Source organism: Rhinoraja longicauda, chromosome 6 (genome assembly GCF_053455715.1).
Source record: "Rhinoraja longicauda isolate Sanriku21f chromosome 6, sRhiLon1.1, whole genome shotgun sequence".
NCBI classification, from domain to species: Eukaryota; Metazoa; Chordata; class Chondrichthyes; order Rajiformes; family Arhynchobatidae; genus Rhinoraja; species Rhinoraja longicauda.
In genome coordinates, this window is record NC_135958.1 from 66,323,496 (window position 1) to 66,338,014 (window position 14,519).

General features: G+C 45.5%; 1 protein-coding gene across 1 annotated transcript; it reads left to right on the forward strand.

The window, feature by feature from the left end:
* The first annotated feature begins 940 nt into the window (after positions 1-940).
* Positions 941-12,961, forward strand: LOC144594920 (HUWE1-associated protein modifying stress responses 1-like). Its single transcript, XM_078401848.1, has 4 exons — positions 941-1,206; positions 1,954-2,040; positions 5,811-6,083; positions 11,843-12,961. The coding sequence occupies exons 1-4, from the start codon at positions 1,002-1,004 to the stop codon at positions 12,079-12,081; spliced, it is 804 nt and encodes a 267-aa protein (XP_078257974.1). The 5' UTR covers positions 941-1,001; the 3' UTR covers positions 12,082-12,961.
* The last annotated feature ends 1,558 nt before the right edge of the window (positions 12,962-14,519 follow it).

Consider the following 14,519-nt stretch of genomic DNA (forward strand, 5'->3'; position numbering starts at 1 on the left):
GGGCCGATCTGCCATCCATGGACAGAGAGGCTTCACTTTATGCACTGGTATCGGCCACAGACACAAGTCAAGACACATTTATGACACGCAGGGAAACAACAGTTAAGCAGCCTGATGTGATTAAGCACTGTAATTATGTGGTGCCATTCATAAAGACTTTTGGTTGAGACTGAGGTGTTGCAAGTGTAGTGGTGATTTTGGCTTCAGAGTCTCTGGCAAAAATCTGCGACAATTCAACGGCCGCTGGCCGTCCCGCTGTACTGGCAGCCATAGTGAGTGCTTGCCTCCAGTACACCGCTTGTCCTCCAGAAGGCGTTGTGGACCTTACATACAACTGTGGCCATCCCTGACATGACGGGTCAGGGTCGTGACCGCGCCGGCCGTGCAAGAGGCCCTTTCATGATCCTGAAGGATGTCCGTCCAAGTTCTCCAGAGATGATGCCTGACCCGCTGAGTAGTTTCTCCTGCAACACGATCTACTACGCAAGACTCGTCCTGCTCCTATGTTCTACCATCCTCACATTCCTTGTACTTTGCCTGGCTTGTCTTTGCTGTTTGTTCCGCGCTCTCCGGGTTGCTCTCATCACCTTCAACGACACTGGATTTCCCGGCGCTCACCACCTGCGCATTGTGATCCTCGGCTGACGATGCACCCCCTCACTGCGCCTGCGCACTCTCCCTCTCGCCGGAAGATAAGCATTCTGGGAAGTAGTTGTTGTTTGCTCCAGTTGTCCCTCGGCATTCTGGGAGATGTAGTCACACACGCCATCCTCTCGCCGAGGACGGGGACACGCAGGCGCAGTGCGGAACAGTAGCCTGGGGCCCGAGCGCGCAGGAGCGGTGCTCTGGGGTCGGGTGCGCGCAGGCGCACTGTGCTGGCGGCCGGATGTGCGCATGCGCATTGTGCCGGGGCCGGGTGGGCGCATGCGTGGTGTGGCGGAGGCCGTGTACGCGCAGGCGCGGTCTTCCGGGGACCGGAGCCGGGCCGGGCCGGGTGGTGGATGGAAGAGGCGAAAGGCCCGAGCGGATCATTAATGGCGGGTCACAGCCCTGAGAACTGGTTGTCCCGTTGGGAGCGGCAGTGCCTGGAGGAGGACGAGCGCCAGGGGCTCTTGCCGGAGAGCGGCGCCGAGACGGACCCTCAGAGGCAGCGGCTGTGGCTGTCGTTCCAGAACTCGGCCGGGGCCGTCGCCCAGCTGTACAAAGGTGGGGGGAGGGGAGGACGGGGAAGCGGGAGGTGAGGGTGGAAGAGGGGGTGGAAGTAGGTAGGGGGAGGAGAGAGGAGCGAGATGGTGTTGGGAGGGAGGGAGGGATGGGGGGGAAGGAGGGGAAGGAGTAGAGGGGGTGGTGAGAGAGGAGGGAGAGGGGATGGAGAGGGGAGGGGGAGAGAGGATGGGGAGAGGAGAGAGTAGAGAGGGGGAGCAGGGAGTAGAGAGGGTGGGGGTGTAGGAGAGAGGGGGTGGTGGGGTTTGCCGAGGGAAGACTAGGGTTGAGGGGGGTTTGTGGAGAGGAGGTGGGGGGATGGGGAAGAGAAGTGGGAGGGGAGGGTGGGGTTGAGAAGGAGGTTGTGGGAGATGAGGTAGATGGAGGGAGAAATTGTGGGGGCGGGGAGAAATGGGGAGGGTGGGGGGAGGGGAGAGAAGGGAAGGGTTGGGGCAGGGCAAAGGGGAGGGTGGGGTGGGGGAAAAGGGGAGGGTGGGGGGAGGGATGGGGAGGGGATGGGAGGAGAAAGAAGGGGTGGGTAGGAGGAGTATGAGGATGGGGAAAGCGCAGGGTTGGGGAGGAGAAGGGGTAGGAACAGTTTTCAGGTGGTGGCTGGAGCCCAAGGGTCTTCATCGATGCCTTGGGACGGTTATTTGCAGTTTGTGCAGTGGTGCCTGTTTCAACCCTTGCGGTGGGGAGCATCAGTAGTTTCATTGAGGCCTCCAGTTCATACAGTTCTAATTCTTTCAGATCGTGTTTACGAGCAGCAGCTGGGTATCCAGAGCCTGTGGAAACCATTTCAGGCTGCAGCTACTTCTGTCACCTGCCTCTATAAAGGTTAGTGTGCCTATTCACTGTGGAACTGCTGTGGTGATATGAGACTGCAGATGCTGGAATCTTGAACAAAACACATTATGCTGGAGGAACTCAGCAGGACAGGCAGCACCAATGTAGAAAATGGACAGGCTGGGTGTCATTGCTGGAGGCTGGTGATGAAAAGGTTGTGGATGTTGGCCAGCTGGGGGAGTGTTGGAGATTATCCAGTGAGGCTCTATAGGTAGAACCTGAAAACAGGAAGGGAATGATGACTTTGGGACTGTATTATAGCCCCCTCCCAATAGCCAGTGGGAATTAAAGCGAAGTTTAGGGAGATTACGGATGCCTGTAAAAATAATAAGTTGGTAGTTGACCATCCCTAATATGGACTGGGTTTCCCAGCATGTAAAAGGCCTTGGATGGGATGCAATTTGTTAAATGTGTCCAAGAAAGCCTCCTTAATCAACATATAGATGGCCTGACTGGAGAGGGTGTAACACTGCATCTCCTCTTAGTAGATGAAGTCAGAATGGAGGATCACTGTGGGACCAGTGGCCATATTGGTTATAAATTAGTTATGGAGAAGGATCGGGCTGGTCCACAAGTTAAGGTCCTAAATTGGGGCAAGGCCAAATTTGGAGAGTCTGTTTTAGGTAAGGGGAACGACTGCCAAATGGGAAGCTTTCAAAACTGAGATAGCAGGAGTACAGTATCAGCATGTTCCTATTATGGTAATGGGTAAGGTTGGTAAGTTTACAGAGATACAGTCATAAAGAATAGGAGTAGAATTAGGCCATTCAGCCTATCAAGTCTGCTCTGCCATTCAGTCATGGCTCATCTATCTCTCTTTCCTAACCCCATTCTCCTGCCTTCTCCCCATCTGACACCTGTAGTTGAGAGATGTTGAGGATCTCGTCTGAAAAAAGGAGGCAAAGATCAGATTTAGGCAGTCATGATAAAGCAAACCCCTACACAAGTATAGCATGTTCGTGTAGACGCAAGAAAACTATCAGGAGGGTAAAGAGAGAACATGAAATGAATCAGGCAGGCAAGGTAAAGGAAAATCCAGAGATTTTGCAGGTATATTAAGTGTTTAGGGAAAGAATAGGTCCCATTAAATATCAGCATGGCAGTCTTTGTGTAGAGCCCCACAAGAGATGGGGGGAGATATTAAATGAATATTTCCCATCCGTTTTTACAGAGAAGATTATGGAACCTAAGGAATTGAGGGAAATTAATTATGATGCCTAAGATCATTTGCAAATTACCAAAGAGGAGCTATTGGCAGTTTTTAAATGGATAAAGTCTTCAGGGCCTAACCAAGTGCATAATCAACCTTGTAGGAAGCTCAGGAAGACATTAAGAAGGCCCTTGCAATGATATTTGCATCATACCGTTATTTAAGAAGAACAGCAAGGACAAGCCAGGGAACTACTGGCCAATAAGCTGACGAAGGTGGTTGGAAGGTTGTTGGAAGGGATTCTCTGGGACAGGATGTACTCGCATTTGGAGAGGCACTGCCTGATCGAGTAGTCAGCATGGCTTTGTGCGTGAGAAATTATGTCTCGCATATCTGTTAGAGCTTTATAAAAAGTTCAAGAAGAAAATTCATGAGGGCAGGCCAGTGGACGTTGTCTATACTGAGGACCTTCATGGTTGGCTAAACTGGAAGGTTAGATCACATGGGATCCAAGGTAAGCTAGCTAATTGGGTTCAAAGTTGGTTCGGGGGTAGTTGTAGAGGGTTGTTTTTATGAATGGAGTCCTGTGATCAGTGGAGTCGTGCAGGGGCCGGTGCTGGGTCCACTGTTATTTATCTACATAAACAATTTGGATGGCAGTGTAGTTATCGTTGTTAGTAAATTTGCAGATGACACCTAAGATGGGGTCGGAGCTTTCTTTGTAGCATAGCAGACCTTTTGAGGTGTACAAGATCATGAGGGGCATGGATAAAGTGAATGCTCACGGCCTTTTTCCAAGGGTAGAAGATTCTAAAACTGAAGGGCCTATGCTTAAGGCGAGGGGGGAAGATATTTAAGAGGGACCTCCGAGGCAACCTTTTCATTCAGAGGGTGGTCCATATCTGGAATTAGCTACCAGAGGAAGCTGTAGAAATGGGTAGTTACAAATTTCAAAAGACATTTGGACAAATATGTGGATAAGAAGAATTTAGAAAGAAATGGACCAAATGTGGGCTGGCCCAGAATGCCTTCTTGGTCATCACAGGCAAGTTGGGCAGAAGGGCCTGTTTTGTGTCCTCTAAAGTAACATACAGTTTCTGGTATTTTTAGCTTGCAGTAAACAAAGTACACATTGTTATTAAAAAGATCTTTATTTTTTTAAATCTTGGAGGAAAATCTTTATTTTGTAAGTTTTGTGACCCTACTTTTCTGAAACACTCTAGCTCCTAACCCAGTTTTTTTTTTCATTTTCACGGTGTTTTTTATAACATAATTTTCTATAATGCAAAGTTTCTTTAAAATGCAACAATTGCAGAATTACTTGTCTGTGGGTTGCATTACACAATCTATATCTTGGCTGATGTTGCAGAGACAGGCATCTGGGAGCCATACCCAAAGACCCCTGGTGCTAGCCCGTCACCATGTCCTCCACATGCAGTGTAACAATGATGACAAGCAGAAGACTGCAGCGCTTAGAAATCTGAAATAAAAACTAAGTGCTGAAAACACTCAGCTCTGTGGAAAGATAAATAGTTAGGCTTTCAAGTAAAAAAAGAGAAAGTTAGTATAACTTACATTGTAGTTAAAGGATGATCATACAATCTATGTATAAAATACTGTAATCAGCAAGGATTTAAGACATGCTCATCAGGTTGGATGGCTTACAGCAGAAATGGTCAGTTCTGGTACAGGTGGAGAAAGAGTTTCTTAAACTTACGGAATGCAATATTGCAACCTTGAATGTACTCGGAAGGAAGATGAGATACAGTTCCTCATTTGGGTTGGGCATCATTATAATAATGCAGAAGGACTTAGATATAAATTAGAGTGTAATGGTGCAACAGGAAGCCCAAGGTCACTGCTGTGGGCAGTGCACGGTGCTCCCCAATGCGGCCACCCAATCTAAAGTGAATTCAATTGCTGCTTCACCTGGAAGGGTTATTTGGATCCCAGGATAGTGGGCAAGTAAGAACAAAAGGTGCAAGCATTGCATTTCTTGCAGTGGAGTGGAAGGTGTCATAGGATGGAGAATAGTTGGTAGGATGAAAGAGTGGATCCAGAAACTTTGAAATGGTGTGGATAGATGGGCTGAGATATGTTGGAACACACTATATGTTTAGTTTCTGATTGTTATCAAGATTCCAAGTGACGGAAATTGTGAAGGATGATTTGTTCAATGCAGCACCTAGTGCAGAGGAAGATGAGGACCTCGGGAACTCTGTCCAGAAGAGGAGGATGAAAGCGGAAGTGCAGGAAATGGATGGTCAACATGAAGGGTTCTGTCCACAATGACAGAGGGGAAGCCATGGTCCACCATTAAGGGAGCCATTTGAGAGTTCCCTATGTGAAGAGCCCCAGAATGGGAACAAATTCAAAAGAAGTGGAGGAACTAGGAAAATGGAATGGAATGGAGTGGGAGAAGCTAGATTAAAGTTTGTGAGCTTGAAATGGATGTCTGGGGTTAGGTTATCTCCTGAGATAGTGACATAGAGATCCAAAAAGAGAAGGGAAGATGTGGGTTGTATGAAGGTGAGAAATGGATAAAAATTGGTAGCAAAAGTGCTGAAATTTTCAAGTTCAGTGTGATCTAACGTTAGCCTTTCCCCTTCAGATGGTCTTGAAACATACCGAGCAAGCTTGGATTTGGGTGTGCAAGGAAGCTATCAAAGGCGAAATAAGGAAATGCTGGCCTGGGCGAAGAAAAGGAGACATGTCATACACCGTGAGGACTTGCTCAGCTTCCTGTGCAGGAAGTCACCACCATCAAGAAGCAACAGACTGGCTCCTCGGCTAAACATCCCCTCAGGACTGGGTGTGCAGGAGGATGCAAGCAAGACTGCAGAGGGTGACCTCCAGGCATTTACTGACGCCATTGCCGTGAACGGTAAATGAAAGATTTTCTGCAAGTTCTCGAGTTGACCTTTATCTCAACATACTGCTCGCATGCTACTCTTTTTCAAGACTGAGGTTATGACCTAGTTATGGACAGCTTTGTAGTTTGAAGGGTAAAGTCACGCTGGATAGTACGTCCCAATGCCTCTTTCGTTTTTTTATTTTGTTTAACCCCCTTCACAAATTCTTTCATGGTCTTATCGAAGCCACTTCCCAGTTTTGATGTGCAATTCTAGCCTCCTTTGTCAAATTATTGCCTCCCTCGACTGATTTCCCCGTGCACACTCACCCTTGTTGCTTAAGCGTTCAGAACAGTTTTCAATCATAGTCCCTAGACTCCATTTACCTGTCCAAATTTAAATGTTGTTATAGGAGCTGCTGTAACTACCTCCTCTGGCAGCTCGTTCCAGAAACTCACTGCCTTAGAAACATAGAAAATAGGTGCAGGAGGAGGCCATTCGGCCCTTCGAGCCAGCACCGCCATTCATTGTGATCATGGCTGATCGTCCTCAATCAATACCCCGTGCCTGCCTTCTCCCCATATCCCTTGATTCCACTAGCCCCTAGAGCTCTATCTAACTCTCTCTTAAATCCATCCAGTGATTTGGCTTCCACTGCCCTCTGTGGCAGAGAATTCCACAAATTCATAACTGGGTAAAAAGTTTTTTTCTCACCTCAGTTTGAAATGGCCTCCCTTTTATTCTAAGACTGTGGCCCCTGGTTCTGGACTCGCCCAACACTGGGAACATTTTTCCATCATCTAGCTTGTCCAGTCCTTTTATAATTTTATATGTTTCTCTAAGATCCCCTCTCATCCTTCTAAACTCCAGTGAATACAAGCCTAGTCTTTTCAATCTGTCCTCGTACGTCAGTCCCGCCATCCCAGGGATCAATCTCGTGAACCTACGCTGCACTGCCTCAATTACAAGGATGTCCTTCCTCAAATTATGAGATCAAAACTACACAATACTCCAGATGTGGTCTTACCAGGGCCCTATACAACTGCAGAAGAACCTCTTTACTCCTATACTGAAATCCTCTTGTTAGAAGGCCAACATTCCATTAGCTTTCTTCACTGCCTGCTGTACCTGCACGCCAACTTTCAGTGATTGGTGTACAAGGACACCCAGGTCTCGCTGCACCTCCCCCTTACCTAACCTAACTCCATTGAGATAATAATCTGCCTCCTTGTTTCTGCCACCAAAGTGGATAACCTCACATTTATCTACATTATACTGCATCTGCCTTCTGTGTGAAAGATTTGCCCCTAAGGTCCCGATTAAATTTTTCTTCTCGCCTTAAACCTATGTCCTCTGGTTCTTGATTACCCTACTCTGGGTAAAAGACACTGTGCATTACCCTATCCCCATGATTTTATACACCTCTATAAGATCACACCTCAACTTCCTGCGCTCAAAGGAATAAAGTCCTAGCCTACACAACCTATCTGTACAGCTCAGGCCCTTCTAGGCAAGATCCTTGTAAATCGTCTCTGCACATTTCCTAGGTAATTACATCTTTCTTATAGCAGAGTGACCAACCTGAACACAAAATTCCCAGAGTGGCCTCAGCTTAATCTTGTACAGCTGTAACATAATGTTCCAACTTCTATACTCAAAATCGCCTTCACTATCCTATCTATTTTTAGTGAATTATATATGTACTCCCAGATCCCTCTGCTCTATAACACTCCCCAGGGCTCGTCCATTCCCTTGAACGACTTGCTCTGGTTTGACTTCCCAAAATGCAACACCTCGCACTTATCTGAATTAAACTCCATTTGCCATTCCTCGACACACTTGCCCAGTTGATCATGATCTAGCTGTAATTCTTGGCAATCATCCTCTCTCTCTACGATACCTCCTATTTTAGTGTCGTTTATGAACTTACTATTCGTGCCTTGTACATTCTCATTCAAATCATTGATATAGACGGCATGCAGCAATATGCCCAGCACCAATTCCTGACACCACCAGTTACTAGCCTCCAATCTCAAGTAACAACATTCTACAATCACCCTCTACTTCCAACTATGAAGCCAATCTATATCCAGGTAGCTAGTTCTCGCTGGATATCATGCAATCTAACCTTCCCAAGCAGCCTACAATGCGGACCTTATGAAAGGTCTTACTGAGGGTTTATATGGACTACATCTACGAAACTGCCCTCAACCTTCTTTGTTACTTATTCAATAAACTCAGATCAAGTTTGTGAAACACAATCTCGCACACACTAAACCATGCCCACTATCCCAAACCAACCAGTGTTTCCAAATACATGTGTATCTTATCCATTAGAATACTCTCCAGTAACTTGCCTGCTGCAAATGTTGGGCTCACTGGTCTGTAATTCCCAGGTTTTTCTTTGCAGCCATTAAATTGAGGCACAACATTAGGCATGCTCATCTTCTGGCACTGCGGCTAACAGTAATTTATGTATCTCAGCCAGGGCTTCTGTGATTTCTTGTACTTGGCACAGTGTCCTTACTTGGAAATACTTGATACTTGATAAGGCACCAGAGATTTATCTACCTTCATACGCCTAAGGACATCTAGCACCTCTATGAGTGCAATGCGGACTATCCTGAAGACATCACCATTAACTTTTCTAAGTTTCCTAGTCTTCATGCCTTTCTCCGTGGTTAAATTAGAGAAGTATTCAATGAGGACCTTTGTCATCTCCTGTGGCTCAGCACATAGATTACCACTTGGGTTTCTATGGGGTCCTCTTCCCGCTCTAGTTACCCCTTTACCTTTATAAAGACTTATACTGTGTACTTATAAAATCCCTTTGGTTTCCCCTTAATCTTATCTGCAAGGCGCATTCCATGCTCCCATTTTGCCATTCTGTTTTCCTTCTTTAAAATGCTCCTTAATCCCCTATACTCCAGAGATCCACTTGATCCCAGCTGTGGATCCTGCTCAATGCCTTAATTTTGCTTCCTGGTCAAAATCTCAGTTTCTCTTGTCATCCAGAGTTCCTTACTCATGGCTGCCTTGCCTTCACTCTAACAGGAATGTTCAAATCTCACTTTTAAAAGCCTCCCACTTTCCAGGCATCTCTTTGCCCACCAACAAGCTACTCCAGGAAACCTTTGTAGGTTTCTGTCCAATACTATCAAAGTTGGCCTATTTAAAACTTTTAACTTGTAGACCATCCCTGGCCTTTTTGATAACTATTGAAAAACTAATACAACTGTTATCACTGGTCTCAAAATACTTGCCTGGTGAATCCTCGGTCACCTGTCCTGGCTTATTTTCGAAGAGTTAGTCTAGCTTTGCCCTCTATCTTGTAGGCCCCACTATCCTGAGAAAACTTTCCTTAACACATTTGACAAATTCATACACATCTAAGCCCTTCACACATTGGAAAGTTAAAATCCTGTACTATGACAAACCCATTAGTCTTGTAACTGTCTAAAATATCCTCTCATATTTGTTCCTCTAATTCCCCTTGACTATTTAGGGTCCTGTAGTACAATCCCAACAAGATGACCATCCCCTATTTATTTCTAAGCTTTACCTGTTTAGCCTCACTGGGCAATCCTTCAGTGATGCCATCTCGGGCTACTGCTGTGGCGTTCTCCTTAATCATAGAGCAACTCTCCCTCCAATCCTTCCCCCCATCTCTATCACTGCCTGCAGTACCTGTACTCGAACACTAAGCTGCCAATCCTGACCCTCACTCAGCCAGATTTCTATAATGGCTGTAATAGTCCCACATAACTATCTATACCCTGAGTACATCTGTCAGGCTTTTGCATTGTAATAAATGCAATTTAATCCTACAGATTTCCTCGTTCCCTGCCTGTCCTGTCTATCCAACCTGCCGTCATTGTCTTCTGTTTCCACTTCCAGCCTCCCACCCGCCTCACCACTACTTTGGGTCCCATCCCTAGGCCCAGCAAGTTTGAACCCCCAGCACCACAATATTTGCCTCCATCCAGTTCAGGTGCAACCCATCCCTCGTAATGGTTTTTGAGAGCCCTATTCTCTCCCAAGTTACTCTTTTGCTCTAAATATATTGTTAGAATCTTCTTTACCTTATCTGCCAAACCCATCTCATGCCCCCTTTTTGGCCTGCTGATTGTCCTCAAGTATTGTCACACATTCTCTGTACTTAAGAAATTCACTTGTTCCAGTTGCGTATGCCTCTGACATGCCTCCTTTTGCATAACCAGTGCCACAGTATCCGTCATCAGCCAGCATTCCCTATTCTTGCCAACCTTGCTCCTAACTCTAACAGTAGCATTCTAGTCCTGAACTCTCATTATCTTACGTTTAAAAGTCTCTCGCATATCAAACACTCCCTTACCTGCAAATGGCCTCCCTACAATCAACTTTTGAAAGTTCCTGACTTAATACCATCAACATTTGCCTTTTCCCAATTCAGGACCTTAACTTTTGTTAGTTTTATAATAGCAATCCTTTTCCATCACTATTTTAAAAATAATAGAATTATGGTCACTGGTCCTCCAGTGCTTTCCTGCTTTGCTTTATCTCCCAAGAGAAGGTTGAGCTTTGCCATTCTCTCAAGTCATCTACATATTGATCGAGAAAAATTTCCAGAGAAGCATGGGAGATTTGGACCTATTATTGCTACTACTTATACGATGATAATCCCTTACTCGGTTGTAGCGGACAATCGGCAATAGCGGGCACCATGCTCCTCGCTCCCCACCCCCACCCCGATATGGTCTGCTATAACAAGGGTTTACTGTATAGATAACAAACAATAACTGACCCAGCACCGATTCATGCAGCACACCACAGGCCTCAGATCAGAAAAGCAGCCCTCCATAACTATCCTGTAACTCCTTCCTCCAAATTCATTTTGAATTGGGGTGTCACAGCGGTGGAGTTGCTGCCTCATAGTGCCAGAGACCAGGGTTTGATCTTCACATGTTGCTGTCTGCACAATATTTGTACGTTCTGTCTGTGACCACGTGGGTTTTCTCTGGGTGCTGCAGTTTCCTCCCACGCTACAAAGACATGTAGGTTAATTCGCTTTGGTAAGGTTGTAAATTGTTCCTAGTGTGTAGGATAGTGCTAGTGCAATGGGGTGATCGCAGGTCAGTGAGGACTCGGTCGTCCGAAGGGCCTGTTTCCGAACTGTATCTCTAAAAAAAAGTAATCCATTATCTAATTCACCTCAGATTCCATGTTATCCAACCTTCCAATCTAACCTACCGTGTGGGACCTTGTCAGAGGCCATTTAGACATTATCCACTGCTCTGCCTCTTGATAATCTCTCCAAAAATCACTCGTATTTACGAGACGTGATTTCCCAAGAACAAACCTGTACTATCTCATCACCCCCTGCCTGTATAAATGCTAGTAATTCCTGTCCGACAGAATTCCTTCCAATAACATTTCTAACATTGAATACAGGCTCATCGGCTTGTAGCTGCATATTGTCTCTAACTGTGGCTAGATGTATGCCTCTTGTCTGGAGTCCTGGAGTTGTTGTAAACAGTTTCTATGGTGTGTATTAGGCAGCCTATTTGGTGCATAAAAATGGCAGCTGTTGCTTTTGCCTATATACAGTGTCCCAGTGTATCCCCCAGCTTCAATCTGCCTCATCCTACTGGGGAATTTGGTCCCCTTCATTATCCCTCAGCTTGCTCTATCAGAGTGTTGGCTATTGTGAGGTCTCTCAGCTGTGTCCTCCAGAGGGGTACAGTAACTGATGTGCAGAGGGAGAGACCGTTGCTGACATTAAATGTTTCTGTTTGCACTTGTTGTCCTGTAGGCCTCAGTGGAGCCATGGCGAACGTCAGTGTGCGCTCAGGAGCACCTGGGTCCCCGTCGCATACGGGCAGCAATTCTGCCTCAGCGCGCCGACGCAGCAGCCTGCAGGATGTGGACCTAAATAGCTTTATAGCAGAAGAGATGGCCCGGCATCTGGAGAGCTCAAGAAAGAGAGCTCCGGCCCAGTGTAACGATGTTATCACTGAGCCTCCCAGTCACAAACGAAGCCGCATGCTTTGAAGAGACACATAGAAAGCTCCCAAATGACTGGAGGTAATCCTGCAGCAGGCGCCCGGCAGACGTAGGAACCAAAAAAACAAGTAAACCTTTGGCCAAACTTTGGAGCAAATGTTTATAATATAAAAGTGTATTGTGATTATTTCAATATTGACACACACTTGTACTTGAAAATGCAAATTCAGAGTGCATTTTGAAGGGCATTGTGAAGATTTCTATCTGCACATTGCCTATATAGTGCATTATACATCATTCTTGGTAATTTTCCCTTGGCACTTTATTTAATGGAAGTTTGGAGACTGATTTGTGATGGACTGGCTCATAGGTACCCGATCCTTGATCTTCAATCTGGTGCCTATGCCTAGGACCACAACCAGCCCTCCCTTCCTGATGTTAGTGTTCTGCTTTATTTTGTAAACCAGGAATTCAGACCTTGGACATGAAGGTGAACATTTTTTCAGGTATGTTTTTATAGATGGCAGAGGAACGGCAGGTTGACAGGTCACTTCTTCCCTGAGCTTCTAAAAAAAATGGGTCTGTTTGTATAAAGACCAGCAGTTAAGGGGCTGAAGGTGGTTGCTCTCTGGCTTATCTGCAAAGACCCCGGTATTATGTGCCTGCTTTCTTGTTCCTTAATGTCTTCATTTAAAAGCACATTTACCTTGAACTTGCATCTCAAAGGTTCAAAGTATTAAGAGTGTGGTACATGTTTTAAAGCAATGTGACTGGAGAAAGCCGTGCTTGAATGTTCAACTATCGAAAGGTCAAGGAATTGAGAAATGGTTTAAAAGTATGAATTATATCTGTTTGAATTGTGAAAAACTTTGAATTGCAATGCTCTGGCTAATCACAGTTGTGAATCCATTAAATACTGACGCAACAAATCTTTCAACTTGTCCAGTTTCTCATTCCTTTGTGAAGAAGAGTTCTGAAGGGATATGATTCCAAGACTTCATCCCATCTTGGATAACTGGTTGTTCTTTCAGTCTGATTGTATGAGGGTGAAGTGTTGTACCTTGACTTTGGCAAGAGCCTGACATCAACCTGTTGAATCACATTTGATGTGCACATAAACTTATTTGCCTCCTTGTATCTTGCTAGTGAATGGAGGCCAATATTTTACTTAGAGATGCCAGGTGGATGTATTTACACCTACAGTGCCCTCCATGTTTGGGAGAAAGACCCATAATTTATTTATTTGCCTCTGTACTCCACAATATCCTTGTGAATCTTTTCCAGACCATTTCCCGTTTCATTACATGTTCCCTAGAGCTGGGCAACCAGAAATGTACAACCAAGTGCCTCCTCCTTTCATAGTTTCTTTCATCTAGTTTATTGTTGTGTGTTACCATTCAACGGAAAGACAATACATGATTACAAATGAGCCATTCACAGTGTAGGTACATGATAAAGCCAGTAAAGTCTCATCAAAGATAGTCCAAGGGTCTCCAACGAGGTAGATAGTAGTTCAGGACTGCTCTCTAGTTGTGGTAAGATGGTTCAGTTGCCTCATAACAGCTGGGATGAAACTGTCCCTGAATCTGGAGGTGTGTGTTTTCATATGTCTATACCTTATAGCTTATACCTATAGGTGTACCATTATACCTTGCGGAAGCAGCATGAGGTGTAAATGGAGTCAATGAAAGGGACAAGGGCCAAAGCAGAGTTCTCAACTGATGTCCTTCCTAACTATTGCACATGTTCCCTCTTTTATTCCTTCCCCTTTTTGCCTGTCCTTGCTAAAGATCAAGTAACCACAGCATGTCCAGTCCCCACCTCTAGTTAACGTGCATTTATTTGTCCTTACGTGACAGTCTGCATCTGTTTGTGCAGTTAGTTCATGTCATACAGCATGAAAATAGGCCTTTCAGCCCAACTCATCCATGCTAACCAAGAAGTCCTATTAATCTAGATTTGTCCATTTACCACTAAACCTTTCCTATGTATGTATCTGTTTAAACCTTTTGTCAGTGTTGCTATTGTCATCCAATGTATTGTGAATACATTTCATGTTGGGCACAATGTCTCCCTGTCCGCCCCTTTCACACTTAGTCACCTGGAATGATTTTACACTGTGGTCCTGCTCCCCCCTCCCTCCCTCCTCATCTTATCCTCCACCCCTGCCTTTTAGTTTCATGTGTCTGCACTGATTTCTCTTGAGGGCGTTAACCTGCATTGAAAAGGAAGGCATTAATCTTCGGTCGGTGACATTGGTGTTATTGGGGAATTTACATGATCAACTTGAGTCTTTCGAAGAGGTGTGGTTGATGTGGGACTTCGTTAAGGCCTTTGACAAGGCTCCACATGGGAAAGTGGTCCAAAAGGTTAGATCCAATGCGATCTGTGGGAAGTTAGCAAATTTAATCCAAAGTTCTCTTCATAAGAGGACAGGGTGACGATAGACAGTTGTTTGTGTGACCGGAAGCCTGTGCAGAGTACTG

Bases quoted from the DNA above. Each gene is read 5' to 3' on its own strand.
- LOC144594920 (XM_078401848.1), top strand. From the start codon at position 1,002: ATGGAAGAGGCGAAAGGCCCGAGCGGATCATTAATGGCGGGTCACAGC. The intron at 1,207-1,953 runs GTGGGGGGAGGG...TAATTCTTTCAG, and splicing joins CGTCGCCCAGCTGTACAAAG to ATCGTGTTTACGAGCAGCAG. The intron at 6,084-11,842 runs GTAAATGAAAGA...GTTGTCCTGTAG, and splicing joins TGACGCCATTGCCGTGAACG to GCCTCAGTGGAGCCATGGCG.